The sequence below is a fragment of the Aspergillus vadensis genome (assembly GCF_003184925.1).
Source record: "Aspergillus vadensis CBS 113365 unplaced genomic scaffold BO88scaffold_4, whole genome shotgun sequence".
NCBI classification, from domain to species: Eukaryota; Fungi; Ascomycota; class Eurotiomycetes; order Eurotiales; family Aspergillaceae; genus Aspergillus; species Aspergillus vadensis.
Genome location: NW_020292042.1, coordinates 493,318 through 519,105, shown reverse-complemented (window position 1 = coordinate 519,105; position 25,788 = coordinate 493,318). Strand labels below are relative to the sequence as shown.

General features: G+C 50.1%; 12 protein-coding genes across 12 annotated transcripts; 7 read left to right on the top strand and 5 right to left on the bottom strand.

The window, feature by feature from the left end:
- Window positions 1-1,124: 1,124 nt before the first annotated feature.
- BO88DRAFT_450721 (uncharacterized protein) lies at window positions 1,125-3,455 on the top strand (the record flags this gene model as incomplete). Its single annotated transcript, XM_025710588.1, has 4 exons — window positions 1,125-1,148; window positions 1,210-2,112; window positions 2,211-2,854; window positions 2,909-3,455. 4 exons carry the CDS (start codon window positions 1,125-1,127, stop codon window positions 3,453-3,455), a joined length of 2,118 nt encoding a protein of 705 aa, XP_025565902.1.
- A 392-nt stretch (window positions 3,456-3,847) lies between these two features.
- BO88DRAFT_382728 (agmatinase) lies at window positions 3,848-5,417 on the bottom strand (the record flags this gene model as incomplete). Its single annotated transcript, XM_025704639.1, has 5 exons — window positions 3,848-4,033; window positions 4,123-4,268; window positions 4,351-5,013; window positions 5,088-5,214; window positions 5,307-5,417. 5 exons carry the CDS (start codon window positions 5,415-5,417, stop codon window positions 3,848-3,850), a joined length of 1,233 nt encoding a protein of 410 aa, XP_025565901.1.
- A 414-nt stretch (window positions 5,418-5,831) lies between these two features.
- On the top strand, window positions 5,832-7,607 carry BO88DRAFT_382726 (drug resistance protein; the record flags this gene model as incomplete). Its single annotated transcript, XM_025704638.1, has 2 exons — window positions 5,832-6,079; window positions 6,159-7,607. The coding sequence occupies exons 1-2, from the start codon at window positions 5,957-5,959 to the stop codon at window positions 7,605-7,607; spliced, it is 1,572 nt and encodes a 523-aa protein (XP_025565900.1). The 5' UTR covers window positions 5,832-5,956.
- Window positions 7,608-9,254: 1,647 nt separating this feature from the next.
- BO88DRAFT_485601 (putative quinol monooxygenase) lies at window positions 9,255-9,744 on the top strand (the record flags this gene model as incomplete). Its single annotated transcript, XM_025712357.1, has 3 exons — window positions 9,255-9,329; window positions 9,413-9,537; window positions 9,600-9,744. 3 exons carry the CDS (start codon window positions 9,255-9,257, stop codon window positions 9,742-9,744), a joined length of 345 nt encoding a protein of 114 aa, XP_025565899.1.
- Window positions 9,745-9,963: 219 nt separating this feature from the next.
- BO88DRAFT_476542 (uncharacterized protein) lies at window positions 9,964-10,536 on the top strand (the record flags this gene model as incomplete). The annotated part of the gene is made up of 1 exon (XM_025711935.1): window positions 9,964-10,536. The coding sequence occupies one exon, from the start codon at window positions 9,964-9,966 to the stop codon at window positions 10,444-10,446; it is 483 nt and encodes a 160-aa protein (XP_025565898.1). The 3' UTR covers window positions 10,447-10,536.
- A 221-nt stretch (window positions 10,537-10,757) lies between these two features.
- On the bottom strand, window positions 10,758-12,554 carry BO88DRAFT_382724 (cytochrome P450; the record flags this gene model as incomplete). The annotated part of the gene is made up of 3 exons (XM_025704637.1): window positions 10,758-10,903; window positions 10,959-12,160; window positions 12,217-12,554. 3 exons carry the CDS (start codon window positions 12,552-12,554, stop codon window positions 10,758-10,760), a joined length of 1,686 nt encoding a protein of 561 aa, XP_025565897.1.
- A 749-nt stretch (window positions 12,555-13,303) lies between these two features.
- BO88DRAFT_476532 (gibberellin 20-oxidase) lies at window positions 13,304-14,628 on the top strand (the record flags this gene model as incomplete). The annotated part of the gene is made up of 3 exons (XM_025711934.1): window positions 13,304-13,474; window positions 13,545-13,712; window positions 13,788-14,628. The coding sequence occupies 3 exons, from the start codon at window positions 13,304-13,306 to the stop codon at window positions 14,463-14,465; spliced, it is 1,017 nt and encodes a 338-aa protein (XP_025565896.1). The 3' UTR covers window positions 14,466-14,628.
- Window positions 14,629-15,497: 869 nt separating this feature from the next.
- Window positions 15,498-17,180, top strand: BO88DRAFT_441743 (Zn(II)2Cys6 transcription factor). The gene is made up of 2 exons (XM_025709908.1): window positions 15,498-15,569; window positions 15,642-17,180. Exons 1-2 carry the CDS (start codon window positions 15,530-15,532, stop codon window positions 16,961-16,963), a joined length of 1,362 nt encoding a protein of 453 aa, XP_025565895.1. The 5' UTR covers window positions 15,498-15,529; the 3' UTR covers window positions 16,964-17,180.
- BO88DRAFT_422966 (PQ-loop repeat-containing protein) lies at window positions 16,973-18,228 on the bottom strand (the record flags this gene model as incomplete). Its single annotated transcript, XM_025708610.1, has 7 exons — window positions 16,973-17,102; window positions 17,158-17,206; window positions 17,257-17,313; window positions 17,361-17,490; window positions 17,553-17,643; window positions 17,730-17,815; window positions 18,046-18,228. 7 exons carry the CDS (start codon window positions 18,226-18,228, stop codon window positions 16,973-16,975), a joined length of 726 nt encoding a protein of 241 aa, XP_025565894.1.
- A 2,755-nt stretch (window positions 18,229-20,983) lies between these two features.
- BO88DRAFT_412219 (uncharacterized protein) lies at window positions 20,984-21,340 on the top strand (the record flags this gene model as incomplete). Its single annotated transcript, XM_025708079.1, has 1 exon — window positions 20,984-21,340. One exon carries the CDS (start codon window positions 20,984-20,986, stop codon window positions 21,338-21,340), a length of 357 nt encoding a protein of 118 aa, XP_025565893.1.
- A 423-nt stretch (window positions 21,341-21,763) lies between these two features.
- On the bottom strand, window positions 21,764-23,456 carry BO88DRAFT_441742 (O-methyltransferase). Its single transcript, XM_025709907.1, has 5 exons — window positions 23,267-23,456; window positions 23,046-23,178; window positions 22,962-22,976; window positions 22,772-22,898; window positions 21,764-22,699 (listed from the first exon to the last, which is right to left on the bottom strand). The coding sequence occupies exons 1-5, from the start codon at window positions 23,330-23,332 to the stop codon at window positions 21,922-21,924; spliced, it is 1,119 nt and encodes a 372-aa protein (XP_025565892.1). The 5' UTR covers window positions 23,333-23,456; the 3' UTR covers window positions 21,764-21,921.
- Window positions 23,457-23,933: 477 nt separating this feature from the next.
- On the bottom strand, window positions 23,934-25,741 carry BO88DRAFT_359795 (O-methyltransferase). The gene is made up of 3 exons (XM_025703835.1): window positions 25,384-25,741; window positions 24,765-25,280; window positions 23,934-24,709 (listed from the first exon to the last, which is right to left on the bottom strand). The coding sequence occupies exons 1-3, from the start codon at window positions 25,615-25,617 to the stop codon at window positions 24,185-24,187; spliced, it is 1,275 nt and encodes a 424-aa protein (XP_025565891.1). The 5' UTR covers window positions 25,618-25,741; the 3' UTR covers window positions 23,934-24,184.
- Between the last annotated feature and the right edge of the window lie 47 nt (window positions 25,742-25,788).

Here is a 25,788-nt window from a genome sequence, read left to right as displayed (position 1 = left end):
TAGTGTGACCTCTAAAGCTTCCCACTCTTTTCCAGGCATCTACCAAAAGCTGATCGGGCCAACTGATCTACAAGAGAAATGAGTCCCAAAAAGTCTAGTAATTCAAAGCTAAGAAGAAAGAAACGAAGAAAGAAGAAACGAAGAGAGAGAATCTAATAATAATAAAGATACATTTATAGGATATTTATTAAAGATCTCTGTAAGTATGGATTCGTGCTTTTGAACTTATTATATATTGTAAAAAATCTGGAATACTGAACCAGTTATCTGACTAGGTAAAATAGTTACTCATGATGGTTTGCCTGGTCAGTCGAGAAATCAGCGTGGGCCAGGTGAGCTGCGTCCTCATCAGTGCTGATATCACGTGAGAAAACAGGGAGGGCCAAGGCCTCCCTAAGAGAGGCAAATAGCAAAAATAGGGATAATAGTAGGGCATCTCTAAATTCATATTAATCATTGACACCAACGGCGTGATGCCTGTTCACACTAAAGTTCTAGCCCTATCAGCTCAGAGTATATATTACTTATGGGCCTTCCTCCGATTGACTACTGCACTTATTCTATATGAAAATGCGAGTTTTCATACTAGTCTCTATCTTATGATAAAAATAGATTTAGACTACATGAGGAACCATACAGCAGGGTAGAAAGTACTGAGATCTAATAACTTTCTCCTTTCTTTCTTTGAGTCTCATTATATTCCGGGGATCATCTTACCGATGCATAAGCAATAAAACAGTTAACAAGCGGTGACAGCCAGCCACAGGTATTGCCAGCCAGCCACAACGTGGATCTTGGTATATGCAGGATATTGGGTTTTTCATCTGCTTACATCAACCGCTATTCGCAATACTACCCCCCCACAGTTTTGGGCGGCCCCTTGCATGCTTACCCGTCATCAGCAGGTGTCCACTCAAAATGTGGGAACCACTGGGAGGCCATCATACTGAGCTTCTCTGTTGGGAGGTGAAGGTGAGCTGCAAGGAAACCTCAGCTCATGAAGTTCAAAGCAGGAAAATATCGGTCAAAGCGTGTTGCGCAATGGCTCCTCTCATATTCAGCAATCCGTTATAATGGGACGTTGCGATGCAATTAGTAGTAGTTCATCGTGATTACCCGCAACGATGGAGTCCTCCGGAAGTGCTTCGGTTTGTTCTCCCATTTGTGTCGGGTCAACTGACCACCACACTCACACCTGTCTTCTTTTAGAGCCCCGCGTCGCTACAATTTTCAACTCATGATCCGGCTTGCGATCACTGTCGGTGGAAAAAAATTCGATGTGACCGGGCGCGGCCGCGTTGCGGAGCCTGCCGGCGAGCGTGTGTCGCCTGCGAATACACCTCCAGAGACCGAAAGGTCTTTGCCCCTGGTTCGAGCAACTCTAGTGATGAAGGGGCCATCAGCCCTTTTGGTAACCGACTGGCCCAGCTAGAGAGTTCCGTGGAACGCTTGACGCAGATAATCGAGCACCGGCTGGTCAACGAGCCACGCTGCCACCAGCCAGACCGACCAATGCCCCGTCGTACGTCGACGCCCCCCTTGGTAGAAAACGATCCCCAAGGTCGCGTTCTCTTCACACTTGAAGATGGTCAGCGGTTTCTCTACGGACCTTACTCAAATATGGCCAATTGTTTGGGGATTCTACGAATATTGAGGTCCAGGCGACATGACCAGAACGGTAATGTTGACCTACTGTCGAAGCAGGTATCGGGGTTGTGCAACCTGCTTGGGCCCCAATTATTCAAGGTCTCGTCCTCCGCGGAACCGACCCGACTCCTGCAGCTGTCACAGCAGGCCGTGATGCAAGCAACCGACCGGTACCTTTCCCAGGGAAGCTATATCCAACACCTGTTTCATCCCAGTATCCTGCATTCACGAATCCAATTGTATTTCTTTGGTAGCTTGGGGGTGTCTGAAAGTGGTATGAAACTGTGCCTGCAGTACCTCATGCTACAAAGCAACACGCAAAGTAAGGAAAATGGCCCCGACAGCCGTGATCACGGCCTAGCGCAGGCAAATTGCGATGATTTCTGTGACACCGCCAGGGCGGCGTTGGTGCAGGGTCAGCTGCAAGCAACCACGCTCGTCAATGTTCAAGCTTTGGCATGCATTGTGAGTGACTACCGTCGGGGGAACGTAGCCTGAAGCCCGAACGACACGTCATCGGGGCTGGTCGTGGAAGTTCGTAACAAACTAACTGGAGCGGACAGACAATCATCGCTTTACAGGCAGAAGACCTTCTACTGGCCGATGATTCCTTGCATGGATGTTGTGCCATGGCGCAAAGAATGGGTTTGCACCGAGAGCGCCAGTCAAGCAATGAGCATGTTGAAGAAGCCGAGGAACGGAGATTGCTTTTCTGGACCATCTTCATACTGGACAAAGCCATCGCTTTCACCCTTGGCCGGGCCTACATGCTTCCGAGCTTTGATTGCAGCACCCCAACCCCAGATATGTCGCTCCACAGTGTCCCTGTGGAAGGGCTATCGGCGAGGGTTGGCCTGGCGCTAATCCAAGAACGCGCGTATCAGATCCTGTTAGCCTCGGGGAACACCCACAATAATCGGACTCGTCAGGAAGCCATTACTGACGTGGTAGACCGATTAGAATGCTGGATGGAAACCCATTTTTCCTCGTCCGAATTTTCTGGTAACATCGTCCCGGGCGCATGGGACACTATGACCCAGCGGGCGCTATTATATGAATACTACACAACGCGTGCCGTCGTTCTCGCCCACGGCATGTTTCCCGATGCGCCCAATGAAGTCCTGGCCAGCTCGCGAAATGCCCTGTCCCAACTGTGCCCTCCCTCGCCCCCGGGGAGAACACTATTCTCTGATTCTCGGCGCAGCTGGTAAGAATCACCCTGTTCTCCTTTATATCTTTGCTAGTATAGTGACATGTTTAGGCCGAAGGGAAGTTATAGTCTATTTCCTTTCTTTATCATCACCAAGCACATCCTGCTGGCAGCACAAGATGCGCCGGACCGCAGGGACTGGATCAGGTTTCTCTACGACACCATCTCCTGCTGGGAATCCAGTCACAGCCTTCGCCTTAGTATCGCACTAATAAAACTCGTTTTGCCCCCGTCCGATCTGGTTGGGTATCACAGGGATCGGCTCTCAGGTGAAAATGTGTTCTGGAACGGTGCTGGAAAGTCACCCCGATTGGACTCTGAACAACATTGGGCTTCTTCATTACCTTTGTCCTGTGTCGGACAAGAGCAGAGGGACCAGGACCAGTCAGTCATGGATCTATCCCTCGACACCATTCTGGCTGTGACAGGTGCTCCGTTATGTCCCGAAATCATGGGTCAGGCTTGTGGCGACCCTTTTTCATTCGTTGGCGTTGTGAGCCATCCTGAGACTATCGATTCCAACCTGGATGCAATAGACTCATGTTTAGTGGCGTCCTCCCCACATGATACATTGCGGCTACCGGGACTGACACGGTGATGGGTGTACCTAAGTTCTATCAGAAATGTTGAAGAGTCCAGCAATTTTCGCAATTCCTGAACCTGGATATGTGGAATAAAGGGCTATAATGCATGATTGTTCACCTTGTCTATTACATCATATTTAAATTAACGAACTGAGAAACGAATATCGTGATCATTGCGTGCCATGCTGACCATATACACCCATAATATGCGTTGTATTGAACCCCATGGGAAGGCAATGAGGAATGGTTTACTGCGACAATAGCCTTTGGCAAGGCTGTATAGATGGACCTGAAGTTGGCTGAAGGTGCCCTGTAAACGTGGTTGTGATGCGACGCGGGCTCGGTCCGGATCCCTGCAGGGTGGGAAGATAAAAACCTTCGCCACCGGGCTCATATCATGAACTGGCTAGCTGATTTGCTTCAACAGTCCATTGAGGACGTTTTCAGCGCCGGGATTGAGGCGGTAGCACACCTCGTATTCGTTGGGCTCTTGCATCATCCCTACCGGCACTTGTTGCCCGCCCGCCGGCGCCCGGGACTTCTGTTCTCGGGCCACCATGCCAGTGACCAGTTCGTACGCCAAATTTGCCGCCTGTAACGTGATACACTCAGTTAATAATGGAGGTTCATTCATGGGGTCATGACAGAATGACTGCTGCTTTCATTGGGAGAGAAACGTACCAAATATGCGGTTTCACCCCCTGGAGTGTCGTAGGCCGGGGCCACCTCAACGATATCAGCTCCGACAATGTTGAGATCCATAACACCGCGCAAGATTTTGATCATCTCGCGCGTGGTCCAACCACCCGGTTCAGGGGCTCCCGTTCCTATCATTATCGCGCAAATTAACCATCAACGGCCTGGCATATTCGGGACGGAAGGAGAAGGGGCCAGCTAAGGTAAACCTACCCGGGGCAAACGCGGGATCCAACACATCGATGTCAATGCTCATGTAGACTGGCTGATCCTTCGGGATATGCTGATGAATGCGATCGACGATGCCAGCCGCGCCAATCGTGTCAACCTCATCGGCGGCAATGCGCAGGAAACCCTGCTTGTCGTCGTCTTCTAGGTCCTGAAAGGAATTCCCACTCAAACGGGTGTTGATACCGGCATGTAGAGATGAGGAGTTCGAAATTAGGCCCTCCTTCATGGCATTCCAGAAGACAGAGCCGTGGTTAAACTGAGATTGCATGGAAGTCCAAGCTGAAGGGTACCGATCGGGATGCAGCGAGTCAAGGTGGGAATCGAAATGCAAGAGAGCCACGGGCTCGCCGTACTGTTCGCGAAGAGCTCGGAGGGCGGGAAGCGCCACGAGATGATCTCCACCGAGGGTGATGAGCTTGGGCTTGCCCGTCCCGGTGGTTGTCCTCCGAGAGCCCAGCTCCCGGTAGGCCTCGGTCATTTGATGGACGGCGACGGCGTTGTCAAATGGAGTGACGGGGATATCACCACAATCTAGCACGCGAGCCCATGACTGATACGGGTTGATTTGAGCTGCGGCATGAAAGGCGCGCGATGGGATATGGCGAGCAGAGGCGGTACGAATGGCACGCGGGCCCATACGCGCACCTATTAGGATAGGAGAAAACCAATATTAGACGGTGTGCAATAATAGTGAACCCTGCAACGAGGGCAGAATTTACCGGGTCGATAGCTCACGGCCGTGTCGAACGGCGTGCCAATGATCCCTATGTCAAATGGCGTGTCCGGATTGGTGAGACAATGGACATGCTCCAAGTGGCCAAAAGTAGTAATGCCTGAAAATGCCCACTAAACAAAAGTTTTATTAATAACCAAAATTAAGCTCATCTCCGACGATCACAATTTTGCTTCGGTTTGTGCCTCGATGGCCTTCAACTTACATCTTCACCCCAGCGTTCCTTAAGCTCCTGCATGTGAGCTGGAGATGCTTGGGTGGCGGAGGCGCCTCCAACAAGACCCCCAAAAATGGAGCACCACAGAGAGTAACGCATTATTGGGACCAAAGTATTTTGGTGGGTGACAACAACAATAATGTGTAGGGTGGTAATTGGAGAACCGGTGGGGAGGGAGGGACGCGTAGGGTTTGGGTGGTTTGGCCAATCGATTTATAGCGACATACCTCGCCCTCCCCGAATGCGTCTCCAGCCTCGAGGGCCTCCATACTCGGCCCGCCCGATGACGCCCTTGCATGCACGGGGCCGTCATAGATCGCCCTCCGACCAATTAATGGTCGGAGGCCCCCGGGGTGTGCATCTGCCTCCTGCACCTTTCGGAGACACTAGGAGGGTCCCGTTTACAAATCGACTGCCGGCACCCTCCCTTGCTTGCTGGCCCTCGTGAATGCGCTCTCCTCCCGCCTCTTGCTCTTTCTCCATCCCTCCTCCATCTCCGGTCTGCTTTGGTTCTTTGGACCTTCTTCGATGCTTCGCAACTAATCACCCAAAGTCTCTTTGGTCACGGTGGCTGTACAACCCGCCCATTTCCCTATTGTTACGTCTTCACGGGATACCTCCCGTACCACCTAGCGAGGATGGGCGACATATACTCGGAGGCCGAGTTGGAGCGACTTGGTCGCATGAGGCCGACCATCTTCCCCAATATGCTATCAGAACTTGGGTTTTGCTTTTCCCTCGTGCTCTCACAAATCATGGCGGTAAGCTTCATTACAATATCCCCTGTTTAGTCGGTGTGGACAGCCGTCTTGGGCGGACCTCTGGGCTAACATTCATCAGGAATACTTTATCTCCGGTTTCAATGTTCTGTTGCCCTCTTTGGCCGAGGGACTGGACATTCCGGAAGCCTCATCTAGCTGGCCGTCCAGTGCTTTTGCCTTGACGGCGGGTGGCTCGTTGCTCTTCTTCGGCCGTCTAGCCGATCGCTATGGAGGGTTTGTGGTCTTCGCGGGAGGCTTGGCCTGGCATCTGGTCTGGTCGCTTGTGGCCGGTTTCGCGAAGAACGCCCTTATGATGTATTTCTGTCGAGCGCTACAGGGCTTTGGCCCTGCTGCCTTTCTCTCAGCAGGGATCATGCTCTTGGGTACTACCTATCGCCCGGGTTGGCGGAAAAATTTGGTATTCAGTATCTACGGCGCCTGCGCTCCCATCGGCTTTGTTGCTGGGATCTTTGTGTCCGGCATGACCGGGCAATTTCTTGACTGGCGCTGGTACTTCTGGATCGGGACGATGCTGCTCTTCCTTGCCCTGATTGCAGCTGTGCTCTCTGTCCCAGCCAGCATCCGCCGCAAGCCTCCGCATCCTGACATGCCTATCGATTGGGCTGGCGCCGGTCTTTTCTTCTGCAGCCTTGTGCTGATCTTTTTCGCTATCAACGATTGCGGTCATGCACCCGACGGCTGGCGCACTCCCTACGTGTATGTCACGTTGATTGTGGGCTTTTTTGTGCTGCTGGCTGCACTGTACGTCGAAGGTTGGGTGGCCAAGGAGCCGCTGCTTCCTCTTAGTCTCTTCCGCATCCCCCAATTATCGTCCCTCCTCCTCGGACTGTTCTGTTTCTACGGCGTGTTTGGCATCTGGCTGCTGTACTGTGTGGAGTACATGGAGAATATCATGCATGCATCGCCGCTGCTCGTAGTGGCGTACTTTGTACCTTTCGCGCTGGGTGGCATCTTCTTCAGTCTGATTGGGGGCTTATTCCTGCATGTTCTTCCGGGTACGGTTCTTCTGGTAATCTCCGGGATTGGATGGCTAATGGCACCGCTGCTGTTCGCCATCATGCCGCACGGGGCTAGCTACTGGCCTTATGTGTTCCCGGCCATGATCTGCGGCACCTTGGGCATGGATGTCACCTATAATGTCACCAATATCTTCGTGACCACTTCTCTTCCCGAGCGACAACAAGGGCTGGCCGCCGCCGTCGCCAACAGCGTTCTGTTCCTGGGCATCAGTTTCTGGCTGGGGTGGGGTGACTTTACCTCGGCGCAGGTCCATGGAGACTTGCGCGCGAGATACCAGGCTGCACTTTGGATGGCCGTGGGGCTGGCCGGGTTGGGACTGATCATCATGGTTCTCTTCGTAAAGATCAAGCCCGCCAAGAGTGAAGTGACGGTGGATGAGAAGGAGGGGGGCTCGGCAGGCTCGGGAGGCTCGGGAGACACGGAGTTGATGCCGAAGCAGGAGACAGACATTGGAGTAAATGGACGGGATGGGAATGACCTGCAATAACTGTGACAGGGCTCATCCATTGTTCCTATCAGCTGTGGTTGACATGAATATGTCAATCATTATTTCACCCTCAGAACATTTGTTCCAGCTATCAGGTCCGATGGAAAGGTCTTGTAATGGAAGAAATAGAACCTCTTAGAGTATTTTTATAGATATTGTCTACCTCCAAATATGGAAGGTTTTACCAAACTCTAGTACAGCTTGGCATGCATTCTCGTACACTACGTATGAGAATGAAAAAAAATGAAACCTGATACCCCATAAGGTTGTGGATTCATTAGACGAGTATTCGATCAACAAGAAGAAAGTATCTTGTGATATGGAAACTTATATATATAATAGATTCTAGCAACCCAAATATTCAATCAGATGGGTTATCAACCATGTGAATTGACTAGGGTGCTAGGAATATAACTATGCACACTCAGAATTATATATAGTTCTACCTTTACCATATGCTGACAGCAAATGTTCCCATGAATCATATTGAGCTAACCACTTAACTATCTCTAACTAAACAGTCCATTATCCTCTAATTCAGAATATATATATAACTTGAAATATTTCCTTTCATGGATCACTGCAGGGAGTTAGCGTGCTTCCCACACTTATCCTGGTTTATCGGGTTAGTGATATATACGGGGGTAGAGTATTCGGAGTCTGTAGTAGTATCTGCCAGGTAGCGCCAACGCTTCGTATCTTAGAGCTTTGAATTCTCAAAAGATTACGGAGAATAATAACCTTACTGTGTATTCAAGGGGTATTTACAACCTTATGATTTTTCTTTTGAAGATAAGCATATCGGCTAATATCATAAAAGCCTTGGTCGCTCTCTAGGTGCGCTTTGAAACATGGAGCGCCTGCCTTCCAGCCCATTCGGCAAAAAACCACATATACACTTAACTTGTACGCTTGCTCCTAGGGCCCTTTCCACCAGACGCTTTAGGGGCCGTCATGAAGTAGGGTATTTACATCTACAGTCAGTGATATTATCATCAAGTTGAGGCTTTTGTATGTCTATTCACTTAACGATGTGTATTGGAATGACTGATATCTTGCAGCTCCACCAGTGTGTCCAATCTATGGTACCAACTTAGTACTCGGATGGGCGACCGGGCGGGCGATCGAGTCAGGCGGGAACTACGTGGCGCTGCATAGACGCGATTGCCGGCAGACATAGAAGACCATAACATCATGATATATTAAATCAAAAACATATGTTTTATTGCCACCTGCTATATTTCTATTACTAAAGAATACTACTTGTGCAGCTGCCAACATACCACGTTGCGCAAGGGATTGCCCTGACTAAGAGACACGGTGAAGAATGCTGTGTCCGTGCTGCACATCTCGGTCTGACACGGATGGCGAAGATCATCCATCCCCCACACGCTGAATTGCTTAGCATCTGCAGGGCTCGGAGTGGGGCCGAATTTGAACACAGTGCTGACCCTCTCATTAACCACTGCAAGGGAGTGAGAGAAAGGAGTTCGGTGTTTTCCGTAGTAGGGCATGGTAGACCGCAGACGTACCAAATAACCAACACTTATAAAGTATTGTTTGAAATGTGGCAAGCATCATCTCAACACAATTCCCTCCCAAACAAACAACTTCCATCAATCCATCCCTTGCAAATCCACCACCACCATGACCAACACTCAGTTCGGCGAAGAATGCGACATTGTCGCCGTCCTTACCCCCAAGCCGGGCAAGTTGGACCGAGTGCGTTACCCTTCATGGTGTCTGCAGGCATTTGGTCTGGTACCCTATGTCTTTTCAATTTACTGACTTCGTCTTGAACGTAGGTGGCTGAACTCCTCACCAAACTCACCGCATGTGTCAAGAAGAATGAACCCGGGGTCTTGAGCTTCCACTTGTACAAGGACTTTGACCGGGAGACCGGTCAGGAGGAGCTGGTTCTGGTCGAGAAGTAGGAATCTCTCTATCTCTTCACATGGAGTGACCTGGTCGCACTCATGCTGACTGGACTAGATACGTCAACAAAGAGGCATATGATCTCCATGCTGAACTACCCGACTTCCAAGCCATGCATGCTACCTTTCGCGCTGAGGAGCTCATGGCCAAACCCATCTTGATCAAGAGTGTGAAACCATTGGTGGGGTTTGAGCGGAGCTAGGTGAATGGCTGCCGCTTATGCATAGTTCGGAGGGGGTCTCCGGCAGTAGTATAGAGGTAGATAGATATAAATACTATCGCCCACTTCCCATTAATTATGACTCTCGTGTAGGAAAAGCTCCCGACACTATCTACCCTCAATCCTCGTTCTACATTCCTACGTCATATTCCTATCTCAGTACCGAAGAGTGGACTCCCAGTGAAGAGCATAGTCAAAACCATGAACATCCGCACAGTCGTTGAGGCATTCTGCGCCGACTTCGCTAATGGTACCCACCCTACCACCATCCTCGACACGCGCTTCACTAGCAATCCTGAAATCTACGAGTACGGTCCCGACTGGGCGCGATCCCGACTTCCCTACCTGGGACGGTCCTGGACTGGAAGACGATCTTCATCTACACCGTCGTCCGAGGAAGACACCACCTGTGATGCCTACTTCGACGTTCTTGGACAGACGCTCTTCTTCGAGCCAGACAACCGAGAGCCGACGTCGCCGCCTGATCAGTTCTTGGTCTCAGCATCAGATGGAAATGACGATGCTGTCATGGTCAAACTGACCTCCACAGTGGGAAGCATCGCAACTGGGAAGAAGTGGGTGGAGACATTTGTATTCTTGTTTGGGAGGTTCGATGCGCAGGGTAAAATTGGCAAGTTGGAAATCTGGTCGGATTCGTTGAGCGCTTGGGTCAATTCTGAGTAACTGGTTTCGTTGTGCACTTCTTTGAGATGTGTCACTATGGCTTCAATGGGCTCAATTTACGAAGTTCATAGGTACCGTTATCAACTCTAGAAATATATCATATTTTGAGATATTCACTCCAGCTAGGGTCAGCGAATTCTTCGCCTCTTCTTACTGAGTCGTCTCAGACCACCATCTCTTCCAACCATCAATGATCTTTTTTGAGACCAGGTAGATCGAATACACATACATTTTCCCCTACGTCTTGACATTATACTAGATACGAACAGTTTGAGGCATCATATTTGATAGACGGTACAGGGTCACACTGCTCAGTTGAATTTTACGCCCTCGAACGCAACTGTTAACTGATTCCCCCTTGGTCCCGAAATGAAGCCGTCCTCCTGCTCAATTCCCTCGTCATTTACAATATGTGTGCGGAAGTTGGCGTAGATAGCTGCCACCACATATTTCAACACTAAAGCAGAAGAGTTAGCCAAGGGAACCGCGGTAGCGGCAGCGGTAACACTTACAGTACAATGCCAAATTACTCCCAATACACATGCGCGACCCACTGGAGAATGCCCAGAACCAGCGCTCCTTCTTGTCAGCGCCTTCCAGAGTTTCTGAAAGCCAACGCTCTGGATGCCATTCATCTGGGCGCGGGAATACTGCGGGATTGCGATGCAGGCTCCACGCAGCCGCACTTACGCGTACTCCTCCGGGTATGTTTTCATACGGACCCAGCGTGGTTTGGTTATTCGCCGGCGTAATCCGTGGCTGACTGCCGGCCACCGGGGCGTGTAGTCGCAGGGTCTCCATAATGACTGCATTTAAGTAAGGCAGCTCGTCCACATCCTTTGCCTTGGGCAGCGTGTCATCCCCCGTCCTCGAGGCAGACCATGCAAATGCTTCAGGACCCAGCTTGCTGCGCAACTCATCCTGAAGACGCGCCAATGCCACCGAGTTCTGCGACAGCTGCCACGTCACATACAGCAGGGTCGTTGCCACGGTGCCATTGTTAGCAATAAGTTGATCCAGCAACTCGCTGGTAACCTGCAATTGCTGCGGGGACCGCGGTGTCCGGAGAGTCTGTGCTGCATTTCCATCCATGCCGGTGGAGACATCGTCACCGATCATGGGATTCTGGGTAATACTGGGTGTGGTAGACACGCCCTCTTTCTCGGTGCTCTGACGGAGTCTCTCGTATACTACCGGAAGGTGGCCCGGCTCCAAGGAGGACCCGCCTGCCTTTTTGGCTAGCATGATCTCTGCGCCATCACTCATATTGAGACACCAAGCAGCAATATGATCATGTGCAAGATGTCGTGACCGGGGAACAGGGGAGATTCCAAGTTTCTCCAGCCACGCAGTGAGACCGGGCAACTCCTGCAGCCAGAATAGCGACACCGGGTGTTGGTCGTCCAAATACAGGTTTTGCCAACGGGCGGCGGCTGTCAGGTCAGTCACGAACTGGGTGCCGGCCGACAGGCCAAAGAAGTATGAAGTAGTCAGATCCATGGCGGTTGCTTTGTAAATGGGATAAATATCCATTGGCTTCTTGGCGTTGGCATGGTTGGCGAACTGCGGGAGAAGTCGACGTTGCACTACCTCCTGAATTATGGCCGTCGCGTCGGGCGAGGCTTGTAAAAACGACTTGGAATAGATGTTCGAGATACGCTTCTTCCGCATCGCATGTTCAGGAGAGTGTAAGGAGGAGAACATATTCAACGCTCTGTAGAGAACAATAAGTCAGCAGCGCGACGATACTAGGACAGCAACTCAACGAACCCATAGTTCACGAAGACGGTATAGAATGGCGGCTTCTCAAAACCCTTCCCGTACACTGTCTTGATGCCATCGTTCACACAGTTGATGCTGACCTCGTTTGGCGCCAAACGGACGACCTCGCCATGCTGCTGATGTGCTTGAAGAACCGTGTTATTTTCACGAATCCGATACCTCGCCCACAAGATCCACAGGGATGTGTATGGAGCCAATGGGTGAGCGTTAGGGATCTTCGCCAGTGGAGAAAGAAAGCTAGGGTAGATAATGAAATGGTACAAGAACAAGACCACCAGCGCGATGCCTGCACACGCAGGGACGCTGGGCAGGATACTGGCTTCCATCGGTATAATTGTGCCAGCAGGTGTAGGATGTAGGGGAGGACTAGCTAGTTATGATGAAACTGTACTGCCATATGCTGTGATCAGAATTAAAAATAAGTTGGCAAACGAATATGCAGACGACATCACGCAAGCTGTCGGACATCGATATAATAGCGGCAGCACCTCTCGGAGGCCTCCGAGAGGTGCAGATTCATACCAAGATCGTCGTACAACGTACTGTCGGCTATATGCCGCCCCCGAGCATTGTGCGGCTAGCTGAAGTAGTGTTAATGCTTTGCTGATCATTTAGTACCCCCCAGCTTATGGGGGGAGGAGGTGGCTGTGCCTTGACATATGTTTCTGGTCAGGAGGAGGTGCATTGATCAGCCCTAGGGCATTAAGCAAGAACAATCAGCCCTGGCGAAGTCAGTGTTGCGCGTTCAAAACACCAGAAAAGGAAAGCCAAATGTCTATCCTGACTTCTTACATTCCAGCGAGAAAAAACAACGCATCTTCAGCCAGAGGATGAGGGTCGGAAGCTTCCGCGGTATGCAGTTCCACCACGAAAGCCACGCACCCTACGGCGCTGGGTGTGTGGAGATCTAGGATGTCAGTTCAGCTCCTATAGTCAATTTGTTTGTTGCGTTACACAGTCGATGCTTAAAATGCCCTGTGTTGTGGACCAAGTTCCAGTCTTCGAGGACATGTCCAACTGAACTTCCTACGATTTCTCCGAGACCTTCAACATCAACCCATAACCGACCTGAATCATGGCTGCTGGGACAGTTGTTACGCTGGACATGGCAAAGTTCTTCCTTGGGAGCGAGGAAGAACGAGCCCAATTTTCTCGCGACCTGTTGCAATGCTTTGCGAGCCAGGGGTTTGTTAAGCTGATCAACCACGGCGTCCCTAATGCTGCCATCGACAAGGCATTCGAATGGGTAAGAAATCTTCTGATCAATTTGGGTAACTCGCTGAAGGAGGTGGACTAATGGAACTGAGCAAAAAAAGAACCGTTCCTTTTTCGAATTGCCCCAGGAGATCAAGAAGAAGTATCCTCATCCGCCCTGTGCCAACCCCAACCGTGGATGGGTTAGCCTCGGGCAAGAGAAGAGCTCGGCGATCAAAGATTTTGAGAAGGGGGTCTGTAAGGAACACAAAGAGGTCTTCGATGTCAAGGTAGGCAGTACAGCTCTCTCTCCACCAACAGTTCTCATGCGTCTTGGTGTGCTGACCCGCCGATTCGGTAAAAAGGAGTCGTTTGATATCGGAAATCCCGAAGACCCAATGTATGCCAACATATGGCCGGACGAGAGTGAGGCACCAGGTTTCCGCTCTTTCTTCGAAATCTTCTACGAGCTTCTTCACGTGGCTCATTTGAACATTCTGAAGGCGCTGGAGATGGCCTTGAGCACCAAAGACCAGCCATTCGAGGTTATCAAGCACTGTATGCCCAATGTCAGCGAAATGCGCTTGAATTATTATCCCGCGGTTGATATCCGTGATCTGCGATCCGGCCACATGAGCCGCATTTCGGAGCATACGGACTTTGGGACCGTCACCCTGCTCTTCCAAGACTCCGTCGGAGGACTGGAAGTTGAGGACCAGGCCAACTTGGGCACCTACTTCCCCGTGGAGTGCGAAAACAAGCATGTCATGCTCGTCAATATTGGGGATAGTCTGCAGCGGCTAACGAATGATTACCTCACGTCGGTCAGCCATCGCGTGACGCTGCCCATCTCCGCACGGGAGCGAGAGGAAGGACAGCTGAAGGAACGCATGTCCGTTACGTACTTTGCCAAGGTGGCTCGTGATAACTCTATTTACCCCTTCGGCCAGTTTGTGTCCGAGACCAACCCGGCCAAGTATCCCCATATGACGGCGTATGAGTGGAACCAGATCAAGTTGGAAAAGATCTACGGAGCCTGTTAGATGGAAATGCCCTTCTTGTGGCAAGAGACAGAGGCAACCGACGGAGAGCCTGAATGAAAGGGAGTGTGGCCCTGAACCGGAAAGGATAGATTGTGCAGGTCATTGGCGTGATTCATTTTTTTGCAATGTTTGTTACAAGATGCGGGCGAATGTTTAAAAGTCATAGGGCCAGAGTGTATAGTTTATTATTGAGTACCCAGTCCTAGCAGCATCTTTATCAACGATTTCGGTCATACTATGATACTCCTCACCAACTATGTACTCATAAGGCTATCTTCCTTACTGTGCTGAGATATGGGATGTTCTTAGGAAGCCTACGCAACATAATGGATTTGGCGATGTAAGTTTCCGTAGTCTGCGCCCACTTCGCTCACACGTAGATTACCATGTAAGGCTATAAATCCTTGATCAATGTCTAGGATTGGATGTCCTATACTGAGAATTATTTTCAGTTGGGTAGCCAAGTGGCAGGCAGTTACTTACCAGGGGAGATTTCGTGTAGTGAAGCCAAAAAATCCCACTTGAGTGCTACTCTGGATTAGCAGACATTTTCGAGAATCTTTTCATTCTTGGGATTCATTTCTTCTCTCAACACTGTTAGGACTATAAGGACTGTTTGTATTTAATTCTATTCCAGGTGGAATAAAGGCCTTTGCATAGATACCGTATCACATGGAAAATATATATAAAATCGAATATATAAACTGAAGCTACTAGACTATACTACGTTTCATTTATTTGTTTTTTTTTTTTTTTTTTTTTTTCTCTTTCTCCTGTTCAAATGCGTTTTCGTGGAACTCTATTCCTGGATGTTACCAACATCTAGGGAGGTCTTCCTTTCTTCTTACTGTTACCAATGGGTAAGAGTCATTCATACTGCAGGAAAATTGGTCGGGGCGGGAACTGTGTTAGTTATGCAGAGGAATATTAGTAAGAGGATTATGCACTGGTTAATACCACTCCTTCGCCGACTGTTTAAGAAAGTCCAGTTGGGCATCCGCCTTGGCAATAACTCCAGGACCAAGAGAAGGCCTTTATCAACTGCAACGTCATTGGTGCCTCCAATGTCCACGCCTCGACGTGCGAGCATACCTGCAGATAAAGGTGCGTATGTATACCCCAACATCCCCTCCCTCTCTTCTTGGCCAATCCTTTAAGATATTAACCGGAACCAAGACTGTCCCAAGTGCCGTACCCGTCGCATCAAATGCGACAGATCGGTCCCAGCATGCCGGAAATGCACCACACGTGGATTTCGATGTCCAGGATACGGTCTCATTCTCCGATGGGGCCAAGGAGTGGCTAGCAGAGGTAGACTGGCGGGCAGGCAGCTACCTCTACCATGCTCCCCTACTATTGCCCACTACCCTGATGCTGTAACTTCCGAACTCATGCATCACTACCATCAGATTGTGTCTGCCAAGCTCGCTTGGGTGGATGGCCCGACGAACCCCTGGAGACAGGTCATCATTCCACTGGCGGGGGCATCGTCGACTGTCCTTCATGCCATGCTCGCACTTTCGTCGGAAGATCTTGCTGCGCGTTTCCCGAACGACCATCCGCGTCACCAGCAGCTGCAGGTCGTCTCTGTATGCCGCCGGGATCAGGCCTTGGCTTCGGTGGCTCAGCTCCTTCGCCACATGAGGCAGGAAGGCATTTCCTCCAACCAGGCCCAGTGCGCACTGGCCGCCACGCTCATCCTCTATAACGTCGAACTCCTCGGCGCTGCATCGGCTAAGTGGCGGATGCACTTGGAGGCCGCACGTGTGATCCGCCAATGGAAGGAAAACACACTGATGGATGCTGGACGCACGGACGAGATCGATGCCTTTTTAATCTACGAGCAGTACTACGCAAGTGTATTTGCTAGCCTGACAACTTTTGATGCCCCCGGGGAGTATGAAGCTATTCCGCTAAATGATTCAAATGCCATATTTAGCGACTTTGTCAGCATAATCAGTCGAGTGACACATGTGGAGCGCTTGCAATGTAGCCATGACTATGCGATGGATTTTTCATTGCTTGACACGATGATAGAAGATTTGGAAGCCGCCAAGGTCCGCATGCTTGAGCTCAGCCTTAGACTTTGCTGGCAAACCGACCAGGGCTGTCTAAGTTTTCAGCATCTGGTGTGTATCTTTTACTACGCCAGCCTGATTTATGTCCACCACGTCCTCGCCAGAAATGGTTCGCCAGATATGATACGCCAATCTTGGAGAGATTCCATCTTTTTTCATCTCACCCTCCTCGTTGACAAGCACTCATTCGCTCATGACCTTGTGTGGCCGCTATTTATTGCAGGCACCGAGTGCCGCGGGTGCTCGCAGAAACAGGAGGTGGTCGCACACGAGATTGAACTGGTTATGGAGGTCAGCGGCACATTGGACCGACGCAACGTCTTGTCCTTCCTGAAACGCTTCTGGGCATTGCCAGAAAGTAACCTCACGTGGATCCAGTTCCTGAGGCTGGCACCGGAGCGACGGATGCTTATTCTATAAGGTCGCCTACTATACCGGGCTAGACATTTGGAGAACATCCTCCACACTTCTCCCCGAAAGCTTGGCTTCCTTTCGGGCCTTACGGAAGCGAATGCGCCAAATGATGTGGCTGAGGTAAATCCCCAGCTCGAGTACCACACTGGTCACTGGTTAGATACTCTAATCATATACCGCGAGGCAAGCAACGGACTCACACGACGATATACATAACCCCGCCAAGGATATCAAATGACCCTTGTGCCACTGTTGGACTCCGTTAGCATATCACGCAATCCAAGGTATAGCAGCCATACCAAGAGCGAAAATTGAAAACAGCCCTCCCAGCGTGTCGATGCATAAGAAGACCCAATCTATGTCGGTGAGAATTCGTGTCTTCGCCCTCGGGGAAACCACGTACTTATTCCAATTACTCGGCCTTGCCTTTTCCCCAATTCGAAGTAGATTGGTAGCATGCCGCCGGCGAGAAGTACTGTGGCTATCGCGCCCACCAGGATATCCGGCCAGGTGATGCCCTTATTATATGGGATCTGCGGCCAGGATCGAATTAGTTATGCAATATTGCCTTGAGCAGGTTGACCAGCCATCATGCCCTTAGTGTCAAGATGAGTAGGGCTTCGACCCCACCCATGATTACTAGGAGGCCAACACACGCCAATGTGGCCTTCTGGGAAGTGTAACTGCTGCTCTTCATGTCAGTATACTGACGTATGTGCCGGTTGAGCCTAGATACTTCGACTCCTAGAGTCAAAGCATAATTAAGTCTTACTGGTCATAATGTAGAATCTGAGCCCAGATGATGGCTGAAAACGTCCCGAAAATCTGAGGCTGGATTTGCATCGGGAGATTGACTTCCTGGCGTATTTGATTGTGAGCATCTCGACTCAAGCCATTATCTGTACCTGAACGGCAAATTGAAGTATATTGTTTACCTGCAGGATCAGATACACGCCCATGGGCACAGCACCTGACAGAAATCCAGTCAGTATTACTAGAAGTGGCAGTCCGGTCTTTAACGGTACTAATAGCGAATATTACTAGTACACTGATATATATATATACATATATAGATAAATAACCAGCACGGGGGAGGGGGAGAACTGATCCGTACAAACAGCCCACAAGAACCCCATTGCGGGAGGCAGCCCTTCTGTTTTCTTCCGTCGCCAGTTATACCATATCTGGGGGACAAGCTGGATACACCAGAAAACAGTGCCGATCGTGCCAAGAACATTGGATGCCGGGGTGGCGTCGGTTGATGCGGACATGGGCGGAATGATGGGTGATCAATTTGATTGTAGGAGGGAGGGCAACCTTGGGATGCTTGGATGCTCATTTGAAAGACGGCATTAGCAAGTCTGAATTCGGCGTTCACCACTCTTTTCTACCCATCGCTCGCGGAAACTCCATGTCCCTAGGGTAGATATCTAGTTTGTGCCTCCAAACTCTGGAGATCGGAAAGAGTGGGGCACGGTAACCAGAATAGGCAAGTCGGGTGAGAAGAAGTTCTAGAACCATATAACATATCAGAGATTGAGAGATAGCCCATAAGCCTTCCAGGACACACGAGAAGTGAGCTGTAGCATGAGACATTGACCCGCACCTGGCCTCATCGAATTTGATTCACGGACGCATTCATCTGCAATTTGCACTATCCGGGCATTGCAAACCTTGTGCTGTCATTGCTGGTACGCGGGTCTGGCTCTCTGAATGACCCGCATGGCACGGCAAGTCCCTAGAAATAAGCAATGTACCAGCTGTACCGGGTCGAAGACCTCTTATATTGTTAATTTATCCATAGTCAACATCATGCACTAAGAGGTTGACGGTAGCTAGGCTGTAAATCTAATATACTACAAACGGCTCTATTGTCCTAATCCTGCTGTGAGGCCGTGCTATCTGTTTCCTGCCACCGTCAACCGACTTGGAGTGCCCTCCTGAGAAATAAGATAGCGAACCAGGGACAGTATTTTCCTCTTCTAATATAAAATAGGACTGGAACACCTTCTACCAGTCACACAATCAATCCTTTATTAGCCCCAAAGGCTATGAATGAAGTACGGCTCGGGGGTAATACTACTGAATCGTACACAGGCATGGTCCAAGTCGATGTTAGCTTGGGTTTTATTAATTAGCGTATTTTGAACCAGTCACATTTCTGCCTGTAAAACAATCAAGTTTTTAGTTCCCTTGATGAGAATCAGTTATGGGGTGCTATTGTGACAGCATTTAAACCCTGTCTTCTCTCCCCAGTTGCTAAGTTATCGTTGATTAGCTTTGTGATCGGGCCATCGTTATACCTATACATTGACGTTCGACCTACAAACTATCCCAACACTTATCGACTGGTGTGAAGTCCTTTCAGTGTAGTCAAATTCCTCGCTCGCTGTGGGTGGAGGCCATGGTCACTTTGGTTAGGCGGGGGAGATGCAAAGATGGGCTTTCAACTGCTCAGTGCGATACACATATGTTATCAATATTATTCTAAACTATATTTGAGATTGGAGAAGCACAAATGAGAAGATATGAAACTATCAACCTTGCACATATTGTGGAAACAAATGTTGGTTCTCACTTTCACACATGCAATAGCACGATTGCTCGCCCCTCCCAAGATGAGCCGAGATGTGTGCCTCCTTTACTTCCCCATCACTTACGTCCGGGGTCACGTTCCACAATGAAGAAGGGGGTCAGATTCCTTCTTGAGCAATTTTGACCGATAATTTTGTCTGAAAGCTCGGTATGACTGTCAAAGCGGTTGTACTTTGCTACGCCAGCGGCACGCTGCTTTTTTATTCGGCTCCCCTGTCACATTATGACGTCTCCACCGTCAGGGTCGAGACACTGCTTAAGGATGGTGCTCAAGAGCAGTCGGTTCCATACCTTCTAGATAGTCCTACAAACCTCTTCATCGTGAATGGTACTCAAGGTGGGAATCCGGAGCTTTCGCCCCGCTGTCCGAAGCCCGCATCGCACACATTCGATCAACTCCCTTGCCCAATACCTGGCTTCAGCGCCTGAAGAAGTCGAATCATATGAAACAAATAGTTTGCATATGAGGAGCGACGAAACAATGGGCGGGTCAATGAAGAATCTATAACCAATCCCAAATTGTTCCCAGATCTTGACATGAACCATGGATAACTGAATCCCAGTTGGAACATCTGGTGATACCACGCAGTAGTGCATATACCGGCATCTTGTTTGATGTAATATGCCCTGGAATTCGGAATTGCACACTGCTCCAAACTGCCGAAAGCACTGAGAACTAGCAGCTTGTCATGCAGACATTCGGCTCAAGCCGATCGCTGATCTCTAAGCATATCGAGTAAGCAACAGGCATTGAGGTTAACTAGTTAATGAGCGATGAGCGAAGCAGCTGAAAAATGGTTTATCAAGCTAGTGGAGATGCCATCGGGGTTTGCATCGATCGGCACAGGTTCAGCCGCACGGCGGCCACAGTAGTCGGGCCCTAGCTCGTCAGCACTAGCCACACTATCTATCTCGGTGTACCCATTAGTTCCAATCCATGACCAGCCTAAGCTAAAAATGAATCTATCGCGTTTTCGACTCGTCACTGAAGAGAACCAGATGCACGGATCTGCGTGCCAATCCCCGGATTTCCAAGTCTAGTGGTATTTCAGGCTTGGAGATGGGCAAACTGCATCGCAAGTGGCGGTCCCTTTGCAGTCTCAAATTTGCGATGCTTCTAGATTTGCACAGCATGATGCTAGACAACGAATCTATGACGGCTCCACAATATGCAAAATTGCATGACCGATCTGGGAGGAATCCAGCTGCCCCCAAAATGTACAATGCACACTTGTCCGGAGCTCCTCTATAGTTTATGGCGCTAGTTGTGAGGAAACTGAAGTGTGCGACCGTCCGACTATATAGTTGGTGAGGTATCCTCGGTGGCATCTTTCTCCTCAACCATCATATATCTTTTATATCGCATAACCATAGGACGGCTGCAGACCTTCATCGCCCAACGGCTCTTCAATATTACCACCAGTGGCCATCATGCATTTTCTGCTCCTCTTGTTCTTGGGGTTGCTGCAATTGGTTTCTGCAGCCAGATCCGGCACCTATTATGCCGGTTGGCCTGTCGGTGATAGTACATGGAAGGCGACCGATTTCGTCTTTCAGCGAGAGACTGGCATCTCTAGGTATCGCCTGTTCCAGGCTGACGGAATTATTTATAAGTATCAGCTCGATTTTGAAGTCACCGAACGACAAGGCGAATACGCAAGTACCTACGTGTTTTTTGACTCAGAAGGAGACGAGTATTACAAGGTGGTCTTTGTCACCGGCACTCATACCCTCAACTTTAATAGTGGGGACCCTTATATTCAGCAGGTCAAGGTGGTCGAAGATTAGTGAGTACATGCTACAACCTACCCCAGCCATACCATGGCTGATATGGATCAGAATGACCTCCCCGTCGTGCTGGACTGAATAAGTTCATACTTGCTTGATTGGGTACCCCCCAATCCTGGCACATATCACCAGAAGGATGTGCTTTGGTGCTTGGTACTAGTGGAACGAGAGGGAGTTCTTGGGTAGAGATCGGATGCCGGATGGCCACAGCGGAAGATAGGCCAAGAGGGAAGGACAATCAAGCTGTGGGGACTGGTTGGGAGACGTAGTAGCGATTGTGGTTCGAAATATGGCGGGAGGCCATTTGTTCTTGGGATAAGGAGCTCGCAAACACAGTCGTGATTCTGTTGGCATTATCAGTCACACCACGGACTAGAAAACCTTTCTCGTAAAACCTTGATAAAAACACTGGAAATAGCATAGGCTCTGAATTGCTAGTGATGGCCCAAAGGCAGAACATACATGGAGCGCCCATAAAGGCTCTCTCTTCAAGGCCACTGAGCGCCAACCTTGCGGCACCTACGCAAGCAAGTAGTCTATGAACACTTTGCCTAAGCCTCAAGACGGGCCGTCTTAGCCGTTCAATTCAGTACTCTTCTCATTTCGACAACACACTCCCCATTGGGTGGGTACGCCTCAAAGGTTATTTGCAGGCCTGCAAAAGCCGCCAGATCCCTCCACTCGGCGCGGGTCCGTTCGCGGCCAGCATGCATCAAGATCATCGCGGCGTGGGTGGTCGAACTAGCTGCATTCTTCGTAAACTCCTGAATGAGCAGACGTGAAGATGGAACCATGACCCTGGCGACCTTGGCCAACAGCTTGATGGACTCAATATCCGACAGATTGTGGAGGACGTGAGCCATAGAGTACAGCAAAGCCCCCTTGACAGGCTGCTCGCTGCCATCCTCCTTGTAATTCCAGGCCATCTCTGTGACCTCGGGAACCACGCCAATGTCGGCGTTATACTCCTGCAGAATGAGGTTGTCCTTCTTGAGTAGGTGCGGGTATGCCCCTTGCATCTCCAAGAGAAGCTCACCTCGGCCACCGCCGATGTCAACGACCTTGAGCTTCTCAGGAGCTGTGGAGTGAACCAAGCCGTCCAGATCATACCCGAGCTTGCGGACGCGATCAGGCATGGTGCCCCAGCGACCAAACTTGCCTGTCATGAAAGTGTTGAAACTATCAAGGCGACCTGTGTGATGCATCACTGAATACACATGTTCCCGAGCCAGGAAGTCATTGCCCATAAGTTTGTGTGCATACTGAAACGGGGTGTCGCACTCCTGGAACGGATACTCAAACTTGGTATCCATCAGGCGCCGCATGAGGAATGCCGATGCCAAAAGTCCCTCAGACGTACTGAATAAAGAGAGAACCTTCCAGTCAGCTACCGACATCACAGGTTGACAGTGTTTCGCAAGGGATTCCTACAAATGCATGGCTCCATGCTGGGCCGAGGGCGTTTCCACTAGAAATTGGGTGACGTCGTTGGCCTGGTACACATCGTCTGGAAGAAGGTCCAAGAACCCCAGCCCTCCCATGAGAAAAAGGGTATCATCTGCGGCATAGTCAAACTTTGTGAACATTTTTCAGTCATGTAAGCCATGCAAAAACAACATACTGGCCAGAGGCACCGCTGCATTCGGATTGGATTCCATGGTCAGCTACACAAACTTCCCACAAAAGAAGGTATTCCATGACATACACAGGTCGGTATCACCATATTTGGTGTGATGGAGTCTACAGACATCCTGTGCGGTGGCTGGTTTACCAATGTCTTTCAGGCATCCGAAAAGGTCAAAATGGACAGCGATGGGCACGAACCCCAGAGCAGGGGCCTGGCAGAGGGAGGACGTGAGCAAGACCATGGCATAAAACCACGAAAACTAAATGTCACTCTCAGTGAGGGATAGGGGATTGACGTACCAAAGTGACAGTGCTCAGGACCTTCTTCCCAGATTCAGGGATGGGGGAATTATGCGGAGCGGCCATTCCTGTGGCGATTATGAAACTCAGCTAAGACGGCCTTTGGTCAAAGTTCGGAGTTTTGGAAGGACAGAGGCTTGGGTATACCATATAAATATAGGGAAACCCCAGTAATCTGTTTATATCAATCGTGGTTCCACAGCCAGACATGGCCTTTCCCCTAGAGATAAAAAATTATCACGCCGTTGACGATCATCTCCCAGCGATTCCAGAGCGGGTGCATGGGGGCATGCAAATCTACCGCGAGGCTTATCGGATGACAGCCTCGACCAATCAATATGGGTAGGATGCCCGGCATAAGCAGAATCAGACTGCCCATACCAAGCCACAAATATGTCTTGAGCCCCTGGCAGGTGCTGTTGATAAGGTCCTCCTAGGGCCAGACCCGGTGTGCGGGAATAGTAATTGCGGTCTTTTGCTTGCATTGGCGATAGGAAATTCTGAATCCCCATTCACCATCACCGGGGGAATTGCAGGCCACCACTGTGGGCGGCACGCATTGTGACACCCGGCCATACTACGGTCTGACTCGCGCAGTCAGTAGTCAGCTTACACTTGATACAGCAAGGTCTCCGGCGTTCAAACATTGGGTAGCAACATGATGGCTGATGAAGGTGATGATAATTTCTATAGAACTAAAATGTGGTGACTGACACACCACGTTATGCGCAATCCTTAGATTGCCCCACTGGGCTGTGCAACGCAAGGGGCAATGATTGTCGGGTATACTTATTAGTCTAGAGCGATGGTACATTCTCCCCTTGGTACGCCTCGATTCACGGAAAATAGCATGCCCTGTGCCCACCCTATCCGCGTCGTCAAATGTACGACCAAATTCTATTACCATTTGTCCGATTTTCACACAATTCCTAATACTACCAGGGACAGGATACTACCTGGATGTCTATACACTTGTTGGATTTGTAGCCTGTCACTCACCCGACGGACAATGGCAAGCCAATCCTCCAGCGTCCTCTCCAGTGTGTTGGTGAACTGGTGAAGCAGTAGATCATTGCAGCGCATCACCCGTTCCTGTGTAGCTGGAATAGAGCCTGTTTCAGGTAGAACTATATCTGCGATAAATATCCTGCTCTTTGGTTGCAGGGCGGGCAAAATGTTGCGAAGAATCTCAACAGCTTCCCGGTCCGGCCAGTCATGGAGAATTTGACGCAGCAGATAGACGGCAGCACCCTTAACTGGCTGCAAGTGGAAGAGAGAGTGGCTCTGAAAGCGGATGCGAGTGGTCACTGAGAGGGGAAGTTCGCGCTCATCCAGTCGCTTGATGCTGTTAACAACTACCTCTGGGCGGTCTTGCACCACAAAGCGTAGGCTCGGAAAGCTTTCTGCCAGGCTTACGCTGACATGTCCCGTAGAGCCGCCTATCTAGAGGTCTTGGTTAAGTCGTGCACGGAAGGGAATATGAGATATAAAGGCTCACATCGACTATGACCCCGTCACCGAGCGATGACCAGTCAAAGACTTTGCATAAATGTGAAGTGTCAAACAGACTGGTAGTGGACACTGCTTTCATGGAATTGGCGAATTCAATCGTGCGGGCAGGATCCTGCGAGATGTAGTCGAAAAAGGAGTCACAATGGTCGAAGGCAAGATTATGCGCCGTCTCATTCAATTTATTGCTTTCTGGCCAAGTAGCAGTGGCATCCACATTTTTTGCGGCAGTTGGGAAAACGGCCTCAGCAAAGTACTGGCCCCAATAAACTAAGCTTGGGTCACCGGCTAGCCTGCGCGACACAGGGCTGTGGCCAACCATTCCCGTTGTTCCGTACTCTTGGAACAACTTACCGGTCATGGCGAGCCTTAGGTAGCTGCGCAAGAGCTTCTGTGGCACATTTGCCATGTGGGACAGCTCTTGGTATGAGATCATGCCCTCCTGTGGCACAAAAGTGTGAATCTTGAAGTGGAGTAACCATCGCACAGCACAGATAAATTGGAGCTGGAAAGTGAAACCACACATTTACTGTATTATCAGCTAACCATCCACATGCATTCGCACAACACCAGATAAAGGAGGCCAAAGTAGGGAAGGACATGCGAACATCAACCGTTAAATTTGTCAGCACATCACCTGGGTCCCGGGTAAGATGCAGCAGCTGAGTTGCGGCTTCTTCCAGCTCAAGTTTGGCCGCGCCAATTGTTGTTGGTAGTGTGGTCTGGTTAGGCAGAATCGATGGGTCGTCGTTGAGTGACTTAAGGTACTCGGCGATGAGGCCGGCACTAGAGGCTACCTGGCTGGCATAGCGTTCCAGTTGGGAAGAGAGACGTTTATCCATCTCGGAGTGTAATCCGGCTGTTAAGTCTTGCTTCTTCGAGGGCAATGAACGGGAATTATGCAAGTCTGTATCGAGCACGAGCGACGAGGACACATAGAAGCCCTTCCAAAAGCTCTGAAAGTGACAGACAGTGTAACCGAAAGAAGAGGGCATTGGCGAGCCATAGCTAGA